Source organism: Drosophila simulans, chromosome X (assembly GCF_016746395.2).
Source record: "Drosophila simulans strain w501 chromosome X, Prin_Dsim_3.1, whole genome shotgun sequence".
NCBI classification, from domain to species: domain Eukaryota; kingdom Metazoa; phylum Arthropoda; class Insecta; order Diptera; family Drosophilidae; genus Drosophila; species Drosophila simulans.
Genome location: NC_052525.2, coordinates 21,973,874 through 21,989,311, shown reverse-complemented (window position 1 = coordinate 21,989,311; position 15,438 = coordinate 21,973,874). Strand labels below are relative to the sequence as shown.

Below are 15,438 nucleotides of genomic sequence, written 5' to 3'. Positions count from 1 at the left end.
TATAGTGCCGTATTCACATAATTAGCACTGTACAAAGAAATAGGAATATATTGAGTGGCAAAACACACTCAAGCGGACGATCTCGCTTCAGAAATAATGTAGGCAAAAGGGCAGTATAAGAAAGATTTTAATATATAAAAAACTATAAAATAAAAAAAAAATATATATATATAAAAACTATTTTACTATATTACAAAATATGTTTACTATGTGTAAAAATTCATATTTTGTTTTTCAAAGTGTATACCTACAAAGTTATTTTCTTAATATACTAATAATTCCATTTTGTTAAACCAATTATAATTAATTAAACACTTGCAAAGATGAAAAGAAATCACTTAATTATAAATCTAATAATCATAATGTGTGCAAAAGAAAAGTTATAATAATAAACACCAACGGACTTACAAAAATTCTAGGAAACTTATTAACTAGTATAGGGTATCCTAATAATATTTTTTTGTTGGTTAGCTATTTTCTACAAATTAATTTTTCTTTTAATATTATATTCATGGTCATAATCAAATATAATTTTTCGCAGTGTAAGAAAAACTGAGAGGGTGTGCGGTATAGTCTAATGGCTCTCAAACTGTATGCAGTTAGAGAAACTTTCGGTATTTTCTATATGTCTTCTATTTAGTTCTTTTTTTAACATTGTTTTTAACTTTTCCATCTACGTGCGCATCTCTCCATTTCTCAATTTTTTTAAAAGTGTTGTTTTAAATCGATTGTTTTTTATTTTTAAGTCATTTAACTAGTCATTAAATTTTCTTCTTACCGATTTTACTTCTTTCTTTTCTTTCGTTTTACTTTACATTAATACTTTGATTTTGATTTCTGTGATTTCACATTTGCAATTATATTTTTTTTAGATTTTACATCCGTATTCAGATATAAAAAAATAGATATAAAAAAATGTACGATGATTTCTAATTAAGAGCAGATCAGAAGGCCCTGATTTCGGCCAACATTCGACAATGGGAAAAATTCAAAGATCGCGGTGGAACTATTAATTAAGACCTTAGTGGCTTGATCCAAGTTATTGTTGTTGTTGTGTTGATATGTATTGCGGCACAAAAGGGGGGATGGCTTTGGGGGCCAACTTGAGACAGGTGACCACCTCTCGGTGACTAGCCACTAATTGAGCGGCAGCCTCCAATCTGCAGATGCACGGCGAGAGTATTAGCCGTGATGGCATAAACTGGGTGCCTAGACGAGGGTAAGCCAAATTTGATCATACAGATAAAAATAAATACGGCACCCAAATTTAAAAGAAAATTGTTTAAGGTAGATTCCACCGTGATTTCGGTGGAGGTTAGAATCAAATCTCGCCGAACTTTTACTTATATTCCCGGCGCACTTTAAGAGTTATGAAAATAATGGGAAATAATATTTATATTAGATAGAGTTTAAATCAAGCGCACTACACCCATTTGTACCATTATGTACCATTTGTAGTAAACATTAATTCAGTCAGCATTCAAGCCCACAGCAATGCTACATTAATTCCACGGTAAGGAAAATGAACCAAAATAGACTTATTTTAAAGTTTTTATAAGCCAATTATTCGTAAGCCCTGAAACAAATGAAAAATCATAAATGTAACTATGTTTAATTTAAAATTGTATATTTCTTTGTGCGGAGTGAAAGTGGGCAATTGCCGATCGATCCTTTCCGAACCTCATTCAAGGCACCTAATAGCCCGTATTTCCGCCTTGCTCCTCAAACAAACTTAGTGTCCTTATGAAAAATATACATCCATACGTATCTAAAAGCGAAAGAGGAGGAAAATGCCCTTGCCCTTGGTTTCATTTATCATCTGCTACATATAAAGGTTGTCTTCATATGTATGTATTATTATACATTATTATTATTATATTATTATATTATATATAGATGCGTATAAACACACATACATATGTATGTAGGTATGTATGTTCTTACGTAAGTTAAGCATCACGGGGCTTCTTGTATTATTTCTTTATAATTTGACACACCACATCCAGACTGATTGCAGTTTTTGGTTGCATGTTGAAGCCATTTATCATTCGCATCCATCCACTTCTATAATCAGCGCACACATGTCCAGAGCGGAGATTTTGCCTGGATTCCTCATAAAATATTATGTTCAGCTTCTACACTGTGTTGTGTTATTCCAAATGTCAAATGGCAATGGCTGACGTGACTGAGTGCAACATGGCAAAGGGCACTAGTGAATAAATTCGTTATCTGTAAACCACTCAAGTGGTTCAATCTGTATTACTCTCTCCTAGTTCCTAGCACCTGTTTCGGCCTGAAGTTGTTCGTATTGATTCAGCCCTCGGACACGTGTGGAAAAGCAAAAGGCAGTCAGCAAATTGATAGTTCAAACAGTCAGTTACTTTGCACTGGAAGATAACTCTCAACACACGACATTTTCTAATAATCTCATATATTTACATGATTATATTTAAAAGAACTTACACAAATGCATTGCGAGCAGGATTTCTACAAAATTTTAGGGACACCAGAAGATTAAAACTTTACGGCAGGCTAACTTGTTATACCCGTTATTCGAGGGTATGCTAGATTCGTTGAAAACTATGAAACAGGTAGAAGAAAGCGTTTTCAATCGTGTAAAGTATATACATATGTACATATATTTTTCGAGATCCCAGGAACTATACAAGCTAGAAGGTAATGACTAAGCATACAGATTCCAGAGACAAAGACGCAGCAAGTTTGTTGACCCATGTTGTCACGCCCACTCTAAAGCGCCCAAATATGCAACGCCCACACTTTTGAACCATTTTTCGAAATTTTTTCATAATTTTATTAGTCTTGATTAATCTATTAATCTGTCGATTTGCCAAAAACCTTCTTGTCACGTCTACTCCGAGGTGTTCGATCGATGGTCATTTGACTATTTTTCCCTCACGTCTAGAGTTACGCTGCCCACATACCACATGGTATGTACGTGCCGCAATATGAATCAATAAATGAGCTGAATAAGTGACACATGCTACAGATCTAATCAGCTTGTTTGTGAATATAAGATCTGGGCTTTCAGAGAGGGCAACAATGTCCATGGGTGAGTTATTAAAGCACAAAAAATATACCCACGTTCTTACTCAGTAGAATGCGGGCATAGAATGAGAAGGAATAAAAACAAAATCCTCCATTTAAAATCGGACTCGGAGGAATCCTGGACTGCGGCCAAATCGTAGCTACGGAAGAAGCCATCATAAGCCGAAACTGGAAAGGATATCCGGGCCCAGTTGGCAACTACTGGACTATAACTAATTACTGAGTCCGCCAAAGGAATATTAATTTCGATAAGCATTAAAATTGAATCAATCATTTAGTTTTCGCGTGAGAGAAGAACACAAAGTTTCTGCATACCTTGGGACATTAATGCAGGCGGTGGATTGTTGGCAATTTTAGCCGGCTTATAGGTGGTCATAACAGCCAAAACGCCAAGTGGTTGCCGTCCTTGCAGAGAGTTAGTTGCCACACACGCACCTGGATGTCTGCCATTTCGACCAGAAAACAGAAGCAAAAACCAGCTTAAAAAGCCGATGGAACACAAGAGCATGGATGGAGAGAGCAAGGGGTCGGAATTCCCGCCAGCTGCTTACATAATTAAACAGAGGGATGTTGGGAAGTGGAAAGCCCAAGACAAATTGGCATAATGAAAACAGCTGGTGACGCCTTCAAGGGTCAGGCCAAATGCAAATTTCGCATGTTTCCCTGCAAATTTCACTTGTCGCCTGCTGGTCCTTCAGTTTTGGGACTCCGCATTTCACAATACGCATTCCAATTGCTTTTTTCCAATTTGAATATCAGGCACTCGTTTTTCAAAAGGACACCGCATATGCCACGGCTGCATAAATTTCCGGCACTCTTCTGTGGCCGGAGCCAAGGACACCGCCATCTTCCCGGAGATCGAATTAGCATAGAAAACTTTGAATTATGAACAGCGACAGCCGGAGCAGCAGAAGATGCAACAAGGAGCACAAGAGAACAGGAAAGCCGAAAACGAAAGGATCGATCGAGACCAGGAGCCCCAGCTGCAGATGTTCCGAAATGCACCCTGGGATGCCGCCAACAATAGAGTCTCCCAAAACATCATGTTTGTTAACAAGCAAGAAATAATTAGATAAAAAATTGAAGTGGCAAGGTTGAGTTGGAGAACGCGAGACTCCTGATATGATATCAGCCTAAATGACGGTGAGCTAGTTTAAAAATAATTATTGGCGTTCAATCAATCGATTTCAGCTAAATGGTAAAGCCAAAGACACCTCGTTTAGATAGCAAAAGTCACAATTTCTCATAGGTGCTGAAAAGGTTGCCGTCGGCTGAGGCGCCCCATGGACCCACTGTTCTCCACGACCACCACCATTTGACCACCACCGATTGATTGCACAACCCACACGGCTCGCTGCAACAGCATGGGTCGCACTCAGAAAAGTCCTTTTGGTTTTCCAATATTCACGTGCATATGCACATGCTCGGCATTGAACTCTGACCATTGGCTCGGCGGCATGTAGGAGATACGGCGATGTTGGACACCGCACATTTCGTACTCCGGACTAGACACTTCGGTTGAGGGGCGCATCCTGGCGAGTCTAATGCGACTAATAGATCCATGTTTGCCGAAAACTTTAAGGCACCCACTCCGCCTTGTTTGCTCCCTGCTTCTCGGCAAATACGTAATCAGTAAAATCTGTATGCGTATTCTTTTTGCGTTCTCCACCCTCAGTCGTCTAGAGTCGGCAAATAAACTGCGCTGTGAGATGGCGCTTTTCCTCCAAATACTTGAAATACGTTGCTCAATTTCCATAAACACGTGAGCAAATAGCACGTGTGTCTGTGGGGCTGGAGTTGCGAGAAATCACGGCTCAAACATACAAACATTCATATGTTTTTTCCCAGCTCGAAAACTTATTTGATTTGAAAATATAAGGTAGTTAGGTAGTTATTTAGTTTCTGCATTTGCGGAGTATGTATATTTTGTAATATTAATAATTTAATGGATCGAAAAATATTTTTAGCTTTCTTCGAAATTATTACCAACTATTCAATTCGGTGTAACAAAAAGTGTGTGTACAATCCTAGCCATTTTTTGTGCATAACTAACTATTTCCGAAATTTGCTTGCGAATGTGGCACACCCTGATAGAACCCCCATGGAACTTTTCAGCCCTTCGCATCTGCCCACCCTTTTTCGAAGCTCCCGCTCTGTTTGAGTTTCTGTAAAATACGCCTTAAATTGATTTTTATTTATATTTCAAGGGGGAACTTTTGTGCAGCTGTCGACCTTGTTGTTTTTCTTGTTCTCCGTTCTGTTTTTGTTGGCCTGGTTTGCAGCTGCGACAGACTTGTGAATTCGAATTCGTCAATATTTCATTACCATACATACAACCATACAACTTCGATTTAGCTATTGAGTCGGATTTTTGGGAACGCATTCCAAAAAATTTCCAACTAATTTTGTCACTGCATTGCAGCTTGCTAACATTACTAAAATAATGCGTACGAAAATAAAGTATGAACGCTATGGTTTCAGCCACAATAAGATACCCATTACTGTGGGGAAGAAATGTCCAAATATCAATAGAAATTGACTAAATCAATAGTCAAATATTAATAAGAATGGTAAAATAAGTTAGAAGTCGTGTGACTCAAAATGGTTTGAGCGTATCAACGGAATACGAGTAAAGGGTATGATAACAAAAATGCACAATCACAACTACTGGAACGAATATTTATTCAGATTACTAGAGATATAGTTAAACACAGATTATTATAGTATAACTATGAGTTTATTATTAATGTTCATACATGAAACGTCCGTAGTGCGCGTGGTTGCATTGAGAAAAAAAATGTGAGTGACTCAAGCAGTGAATGGTGAATGGATCATGCAATTCTTATGCTAAAGATATAAACAAGTTATCGTTTAATCTGTTCAAAAAAACTCGAAGTCTTCGTTTGCCTAGCTTAGATAGTATGTTAAATCTGTCAAATTCAAAAAAAAAATCTGACAATTCAGCAAGCATCAGCGCAAATAAATTCGCTTCTTAAGCGACGGGTTGCCCGACAAAACAGGAAACAAAGATAAAAAGAACGAAGATCTCGAAATGGAAATTTAAGACAGCGCCACTGATTCTGCTACGTCATTCTGTCTGACGTCAATGATATAAGTGAAATGCTAGCCTATCTTAATTCTAAAATTAAAAGGGAACTTTACTATTATAAGACTCAACGTAATGGACACGTACGGGTAATGGTTAAAGGTATTGAAGAATTCAGAAAATTAGTCAAAACACTTAATACTGATTGTGTGAAGTACCACACATACCAGCTTAAGGAAGACAGAGCATTTAGAGTTGTTATTAAGCACTTGCATTTTTCTACAAATTTGAATAATATTTAAAGTGATGTAGGGTCAAAAGGTCATATTGTTAGAAACATAAGTAATATTAAAAGCCGTGCGACCAAAACGCCACTGAACATGTACAAGACATACAGCTGTGTTCAAAAAAATAGCAGTGCTTGGGACCTGCGAGTTTAAGTTAAAAAATTCCTATGATTTACAATTTTAATGGTCAAATTTTTTTTATAATATCGTTAAGTATTTAATTTCAAACAATTTAGCAAAAGTTTCACTTTTATTTCTTTAATAGTTTCGAAAATATATATTAAAACAACATAATAGGCAGAAATTCAGGTGTTCACAAAAATAGCAGTGCTATGAAAAAATAGTAAAAAAAATCAACTTGACTTAGAACGAACTTAGTTTTTCTTTTTAATGTGTTAATTAGGGCCTAATACTTGGTTGGATAGCCTTTGTTAGCCAGCACAGCCTTACACCCACGCGACATGGAGTCCACCAGGACCTGGCAACGTTTGGGGGGTATTTTTGACCATGCATCCTGCACAACTTGCCAAATCTGAGCCTTAGACGTCGGGGATTTCTTCGACACATATTGTTTAATGTCCCCCCACAGGTTTTGAATCGGGTTTAAATCGGAAGATGATGCTGGCCACGGCATTACATCTATTCTATTTTGGGTGAACCTATTCTTAGCCGATTTGCTTCTGCGTTTCGTATCATTATCCTGTTGGAATGTCCATTTTAAGGGCATATTATATTCAGAATATGACAGTAAGACATCACTAAGTATATTTGCATATGCGTTTTGGTCTAAAATACCATAAATCATATGGTATGGACTCATAAAATTGTAAAAAAAAACCATCCCATACCAGGATTTTAGGTCCACCATGATTGAAAGTCTTCAGTGGGTGTTTTGGGTGGTAATATGCCTAGGGCTAAGTAGGGGATCCTTTTGTGAACTCCTCTCCCATAAATTTTGATTCAGTTGTCATCTCTGAATAGTAACGTCGCTTATTCCCAAGTTCAGCTCAGACTTTATGTCCCTAAAGGATGCAAAAGGATAGACTTTGCTGTAACGAACTATGCGCCGATCCTTTATATCTGTGGTTTTACGTATGGTACCACGGTTTTCGGGCTTCCATTCATATTTAATGGCATTGGATACCATTTTGGCAGAACATTCAAGGGTTTTTTGAATGTCCTTATATGTTTTTCCTTCCTTTCTAAGCTTAAAAATTAACATTCTTTTCTCCTGGGAGCAGTGGTGTACTCTACCCACTAAAAAAAAATTTTTAAAATTTTTTTTTAATTTATTGCCTTTTAAAATATACGAATTAACTTAACCAAACTCACTTTACAGAAAATATTGATCATTTCGAGACTTTACGATGGACAAAACCAGAGACTGCTATTCTTATGAACAGCCTAAAAGAGGTGAATTTGCTCAAGAATGTAAATAAAAAAAGGATAACATGAAAAACTGACGGGATTTTCTTTTTTTCTATATCTATACATTCCATTTTACAAAAATAAGTGGAAAAAAAAGTGGATTCCAAAAAGGGACATGGAGAAATACATTTGTGTTTCTAAGTTACCATCGCACTGCTATTTTTTTGAACACATCTGTATATAATGTAAAACACATAGGTAACGCTAATGTCACTATAGAGCCACCCCGCAAAACCAATGAAATCGTTCAATGCTATCGCTGCCAGCAACTCGGACATTCTAAATCATATTGTGCAAAACGTACCGCTGTGTAAAATGCTCTTCTCGACACCCAAGCAGCATCTGCCCGAAAAATACAGAACAACCAGCAAAATGTGGAGGAACACGCCGCCAGCTACAAAGGGTGTAGAATTTACCAGGAACTCTTGTCAAAAAAATCAGCAACCAATCTAAAGTCCCTGAATAGCAATAGAGACCAGAGTAAAAATGATTGAGGAATCCAGCAATCGTTTGCTCCGCCTAACAAACCAACATATAGCCGACAAAGTAACGATTATCAATCTTATGCCAAAATTGCTGCAGGAAATGGCAAAACAAACACACAGAGAATAGAGCAACTATTAGAACAGTCTGAACTTACTAATAATTTACTCAACATGATAATGTTACTTGTAAACAAATTATGCAAGTAAATCTTAACCTAGGAATATGGAATGCCAATGGGCTTTCTAAATGAAATATCCATCTTTATAAAAACGAATGAAATTGACATTATGTTAATTTCCGGGACACACTTCACCAGCAAATCATATGATATATCAAGGTTGTTGGATATGATGTAATTAGAGCTGACCACCGTCGGGCAGAGCTCATGGTGGCGCAGCTTATTATGAACAGCATTAGAGAAAATGCTATGTAGTCAAGATATAAATGTATCTGTAACAGCAATTTATCTACCCCCAAGATTTGCTCTCAAGGAAGCAATTTTTTTTAGAAGATTTTCAAAAACTTGGACCACAGTTTATAGTAGGAGGCGACTTCAATGCTAAGCACCTCTGGTGGGGCTCCAAATTATTAAATTCGAAGGGAAGTGAACTGTACAAATGCATCGTAAACAAGAGCATAACAACACTTTCAACCGGCAAGCCTGCATACTGGCCTACTGATAGTAGAAAGATACCAGACTTAATAGACTTCGTAGCATACTTTGAAATCCCACAATCGCACATGCGAATAATGGAAAGTTTTGATCTAAGCTCAGACCATTCTCCAATAGTAGTGACATACAGTACAGTCAAAGACACTAGAATAACAAGATGCGTAACGGCCATACATTCGTTTGGCACTATGCAGCCACTTTTTTGGTGAAGGCCAAATTTGCTCTCTTTCCGCTCGCTCACGCTGAGAGCGTAAGAAATCTAATAATAGAATTTGCTTGCTTGTGTGAGTAAAAACAAGAGACGAGAATGCGTATATGTTGCGTGTTGTGCTAGAAGACGATTTTCGGGCCGAAATCAATTCTGATCGAAGAAACGAATTTACATATTTGGAGTTGTGGCCAATTTCGTAGCAATATGATGAAATAAAATAAAAATTCCCTGACTATTATAATTTTAAAATTTTTAAAATTCGTTTGTTAAGATCGCCGCTCGAATTAGCTACCGTTTACATATTTATATTTTATTTTTATTTTATTTATATTATAAATAAATAAATATGAAATAAATATTTCATAAAAATAATAATTATTTTTTAATTTCATAAAAAAATAATAATTTTATTCATAAATAATAAAAATAATATTTCATAATAATAATATATAGTAGAAACTAAAAATTAATAAAATAAATAAAAATATGAAAACAGTTCGTTGCAAAAGTCATATCGTCAGGCACGAAGTGCGGACACAAGCACTCAACAATCATTGCCATATTAATTTTTCTCACGCCGCAAGCTGAATACCCTAATGACAAGTATTCTAATATAAAGTCATTTTCGAAATTTATTTTGTGATGTACATAGATTCGGCTATTACTATTTCTAAGCTTTATTTAAATAATAATAACGTTAAGGCAAGACAAAACCAGAATTTTTCGCATGGAGCCAATTAATCAAAAATAATATAGATTTAAAGTCAACGAACTTCTAAGGTGAAGGGCATATTTTGTCAAATTTACAATGCATGAGCACACGTATGCACACATACAGTTGTATGCTATCACTGTATGCGTAGAAAAGAGCTGTTTGCTGTAGCGCTCTCCGCTCTTTCTCTCTCGAACAAAAACTCAAGAGAGCCTGGAGCCACCTCTAGAGCCACGGCCAAAAAATCGCGTGCCAAAAATTTGTATGGCCGTTACGCATCTTGTTATTCTAGTGTCTTTGTTACTACCATATTTTTTATTATTAAAGTCATACTTAACCAGTAGACACTTTTATGTGCAACAAAAAAATGAAACGCCCTTGCACTTTATAAAAGCTGGAGTACACATTAAAAAAGTGAAGATGACTTGGTTGCTTGGCCGAAATTCTGCAACCTCTCGGGAAAATAAAGTCCGTTGATATAAAGCTATACTAAAGCCCGTGTGGACTTATGGCATACAGCTCTGCCAGCAACTCAAATATTGAGATTCTACAACGCTACCAATCAAAAATATTAAGACAAATTGGTAATGCTCCATTTTATATTTCAAATGCATGTATCCATAAAGACTTAGGAATCCCTTATGCTAAAGGAGACGTAGCAAAACTTGGTAAAAAATATATAGACAGACTAAGAACACATGAAAATAACTTAGCCTTAAGTTTGGCAAATAATAATAACAACGTCAGAAGACTTAAAAGATTTCACGTGCTAGATCTCCTAGACGGGTATTAAGTAGTAAAACATGTTTTGCATAGAGTATGTAGTAGGGATTAATGGATTACTACTGCCTCTGTTAATCTACGAATAATTATAAAATTAACTTATTGTCATACTTTTTTAGGACAGATTGTAAATAAAAAGAGAGAAAAAAAATGCTTTTTTTGTTTTGGGCGTTTTGTGGCGTGTCAATGTTTTGCAACAAATTTGCAAATATGTCCATACTTATTTACCTTACATTTAAAAAAAAGTCAAAACATGTGAGAGCCATAATGACAAACGCACCGATATATACCGCCTTGGTCCTTATGATGTACATATATGTATGCACACTTGATAGAAACCCCTTCGTTTGCCCTTAACATGTTTCTCAATTAATTTAGTAAAAGCCTTTAATCTACGAGTGACGAGCATAGAAATTTGCTAAGTGATCCAAGCATTTGGGTTGAAATGCGGTTTAACTTGATCTGATACGATATGGTTGCGTTTCAATCTGCGGTTTGGCGGTAATTGAATACGTCATACACATGAAGAACACAAACACTGTATGGAAACAATAAAATCACAATAAAAAAATTTGATAAATTATTTTTGAATTTTAATTTTTTACCGGGATAATGCTTGAAGTTTTAACGTTAAAAAAATGATTTTTAAATTGATTATAGAAGTAACTAACTAACACTCTTCGCTCTGTGTGGAGATATAGACTGATCACCCTCAATCCGAAGCTGTCTATTGACTCAGATACGTGGGAGGTTTTATTTGACTCACAGTCGCCGGCATGGAACGTTGGCATAACTGCGTAGCAGTGGTGACCGGAGCCAGTTCGGGAATCGGAGCGGAAATCGCCCGAAAGCTGGTCTCCGCTGGCGTCATGGTGGTTGCCCTGGCCCGTCGACTGGACCGCTTGGAGCAACTGCGCGAGGAGCTGCCGGAGGATCGACGATCTCGATTGCGTATCATGCAGTGCGATGTCTCGGATGTGTCATCCGTAAACGCCGTATTCGACGCGGTGCTGGGGGATCTGGGCGGCGTGGACATTCTTATCAATAACGCCGGGAAACTGTCTGGTGGCCAGCTGCTGACCATGTCGGTAGACACTGTGCAGCAGGTGCTGCAGACGAATGTTATGGGCGTGGTCTACTGCACCCAGCGCGCCTTTGAATCGATGAGGCAGCGCCAGTCCATGGGTCATGTGGTGCTCATTAACAGCATTGTGGGTCACTACATCTTCAATCCCCTGCCCGGCAGCCAGCAGGAACTCAACGTGTACCCGGCCACCAAGCATGCGATCACCGCTCTTACCGAGCTCTTTCGGCAGGAGATGCGAGAATTCAAGACCAAAGTCAAGGTCACGGTGAGTATGGTTCAATGAATGGACTACAAATGAATCAGGAAGTTATTATTCACAATCGAATTATGGGCAAAAGTGGCTAGACAGGCATTCTAATCTACACTATTTTACAGAGCATAAGTCCGGGATTGGTAAACACAGAGCTAGTGCCTTTGGAATACAAAAGGCTGCCTATGCTACAGGCGGAGGATGTGGCAAGTGCCATCATGTATGTTCTGTCGACGCCTCCACATGTCCAGGTGCACGAGCTGACCATCAAGCCCTTGGGCGAACCCTTTTAGGACACCCCTGCATTGCTCCACTTTGACTACTAAATATTTAACTATGCTGTGCACGTCTTTGCCCTTGGTTTCCTAACTGAATTATTCGCGGATTGAAATAAACAGAAATAAAATAGACGGATCCAATGTCTGAAATATCTTTGAAATATATTGTGATAAGTTCTGACGATAATCGGGAAAATTGCACCATATTACAAACATTTTGTGTATTAAAAGGTAGAAGTGAAACACTTTTGATGCCGCACAAAGTGCATCCGCAGAACTTGGAGATGGCGTGACTATTTGATTTCAAAAAAATCATGTTATCATGTTAATAATGTGAATTGAAATTATTATTTCCATACGCGTCCGTCTGTGTTATCTATACGCCTGTTATACGTATAAACATTTTGGCATTTCTTTGATTGGGATATATATACGTTTAGCTTCTTATGACCAGGTTATTTCAAATCGACTATTACATTTGCGACCCGCTATAGTCCTAATTACCCCGTAAAATGCGCCATAGATGCGCGTATTCACTTAATTATTCAGCTCACGTGTGAACTGCGCGCTTGGGACGGTCGATGTTAAATATTTTATTAGCATTGCCAAGCTAGGCCGATATGTGGGGTATAAAAGTGGATGCGCGGGTGCCATCTGCAGTCAGTTGCGAAATAGAATTGCCTGGGAGCTGGCCTGGAAGAATACTTACTAACAGCCAAAATACTCAAAGAGAACCTTGCTTGGGACGCACAGCAATCGTAATACTCGTCGGGAATCTTAAGGATGGAACGCTGGCATGATCGCGTGGCGGTGGTCACGGGTGCCAGTTCCGGGATAGGAGCTGCAGTGGCACGCCAATTGGTGAGTGCAGGGGTCATTGTTGTGGGTCTGGCCCGGCGGGTCGACCGCATGGAGGTCATGAAGGAACAACTGCCGCCGGAGCTGCAGGGCCGCCTGCATGCCATCCACTGCGATGTCGGAGATCTGGACTCGGTGACGGCTGCCTTTGACTGGATCGAGGAGCAGCTCGGCGGCTGTGACATCCTGGTGAACAACGCGGGATGCCTGAACCCCGGACAACTTCTCACCCTGGAGCTGGAGCAGCTGCAGCAGGTCCTGAACGTGAACTTGATGGGCGTGGTTATCTGCACCCGCCGCGCCTTTCGCTCAATGCAGCAACGTGAGGTGGATGGCCATGTGGTGCTCATTAACAGCCTAACGGGCCGTAACATCATCAATCCACCTGGTGACGAGCTGCAGGTGCTTAACATGTATCCGCTTACCAAGCACGGGGTTACGGCCCTGCTGGAAGTCCTGCGACAGGAGCTGCGCGGATTCAAGACTAAGATTAAGGTCACAGTAAGTGCACAAAAGGATCAAACTTGTTAGCCTTTATCGGTCAATTTGTAAGACGTAATTGTTATATCTCTCTGTCCTTCCGTCTGTCCGAATGTCTGTTAAAACCTTACGGTTTTTTTTGCAAATGTAAGAAAGTTTCTACACAAACTTTGACGCCTACAAGCGTAGTGCTTAGCGCCACTTCTTTAAAGATTTGCGAGCAAATATTCTAACCGACGCTAGGTGGAGCTCGTGTGCAATCACGGAAACAGTCAGTGTTGCACACTCATCTAATTCCTGGTCACATTTGGCTGATCATTTTGCATGACCGAAAACGGGAAGGTACTTAAATTAGGAGGAACTTCTCGTTATGGCTATTTCAAAATTTACATAATTGGCGCAGCTATCGATACATCCATTTTGAGCACACTACAGTGTGCACTATGTAGGTAGACTATAAACGTTAAATTTTGGGATCTAAACTGCCATGCTAAGAAACAAAGGCAAAGGGGTGAATGTTGTTTAATAGCTATGGTAGTTAATAGTTCATACAAATAATAATGGTGAATTTACTTGCAGCTATAGCCATAGCCATAGCGAATTTTATTCTCGGTCAAATAGTATACATATATATATTTTTGATCAGGATCACAGTCATGTCCGCCCGTCCCCCGTCAACGTCGAGATTTCAGATACTATAAGAGCTAGTTGAGATTAAGCATGCTGATTCCAGAGTAATAGACGTCGCGGAAGTTTGTTTAGTAATGTTGCCATGTCCACTCTAACGCCCACTTTTAAAAAATTTTTAAGTTTTTTCACATCTATATTCCCATATCTATCGATATCGCAGAAAAATTATTAAATTTCGTGTTCGCATTCCCACTAGCTGAGTAATGGGTATCTGATGGTCGGGAACTCGACTATAGCAGTCTCTCATGTTTAATTTGTTATCATTTTACCGGTATCTGATAGTCGGGGAACTCGATATTTTGATATGAAAAAATTTGTTATCAGTGAATTTGGTGGTGTAAAGTTTAAATTTTATGATTAACGAATTTTTATAAGGTTGTGCTGTTAAAAACAAATTCCTTGAATAGATTATTTGTACGTATAAGTATATGTACATAAGTCGAATGACTAACGGGTATCAACTAAGAAAGTAAACTCTTTTTTAAACAACAAGTCTACAAGTTGTTTATCTCCTGTTTCGTCTAGAGCATCACTCCAGGTGTGACCGATACGGAGATTCTGCCCGCCGGCTACGGTATTTTGCCGATGCTTAAGCCGGATGACATCGCCGCGGGCATCATGTACGCGCTTGGCACACCGGCACATGTCCAGGTGCACGAGCTGACCATTAAGCCGTTAGGAGAGCCCTTCTAAGTCCGTCCCGGAATGTCATTACGATAATGTTAAAAATGTCGTGCGCAGCCAATAAAGTGACTGAAATTGCGTATAGTTTTTAGTTGGGGTTGATGTTTGGAACAGGTGACGCCACATCAGCCACTACCACAAAAACGCCTCTGTCCACATTGAAAGCGTATGCGTTTGACATAAAATGTAGTATAGTAGCGTCCAACCCCACACACACACACAGGCCGAGTTGCTGGGCAGGTTCCTGTTGGAGAACTGGAGCGGGGAGCCAAGGAGCTTCTCCCACGAAGGACTGCGCCCCAAACCGCAAGATCTGAGGTAAAGAAGCACACCAGGAGACATATTCTGCGTCCAAATCTCCACTACCAACGAGGCTGTACGACAAATTGTTACCTAGTTATAGTATATGTGTTGAACAA

At 38.8% G+C, this 15,438-nt stretch overlaps 2 protein-coding genes across 2 annotated transcripts; both read left to right on the top strand.

The window, feature by feature from the left end:
• Positions 1-11,438: 11,438 nt before the first annotated feature.
• LOC6740335 (farnesol dehydrogenase) lies at positions 11,439-12,439 on the top strand. The gene is made up of 2 exons (XM_002077168.4): positions 11,439-12,044; positions 12,155-12,439. Exons 1-2 carry the CDS (start codon positions 11,469-11,471, stop codon positions 12,320-12,322), a joined length of 744 nt encoding a protein of 247 aa, XP_002077204.1. The 5' UTR covers positions 11,439-11,468; the 3' UTR covers positions 12,323-12,439.
• A 522-nt stretch (positions 12,440-12,961) lies between these two features.
• Positions 12,962-15,099, top strand: LOC27206759 (farnesol dehydrogenase). The gene is made up of 2 exons (XM_016182569.3): positions 12,962-13,666; positions 14,861-15,099. Exons 1-2 carry the CDS (start codon positions 13,091-13,093, stop codon positions 15,026-15,028), a joined length of 744 nt encoding a protein of 247 aa, XP_016040377.1. The 5' UTR covers positions 12,962-13,090; the 3' UTR covers positions 15,029-15,099.
• Positions 15,100-15,438: the final 339 nt, after the last annotated feature.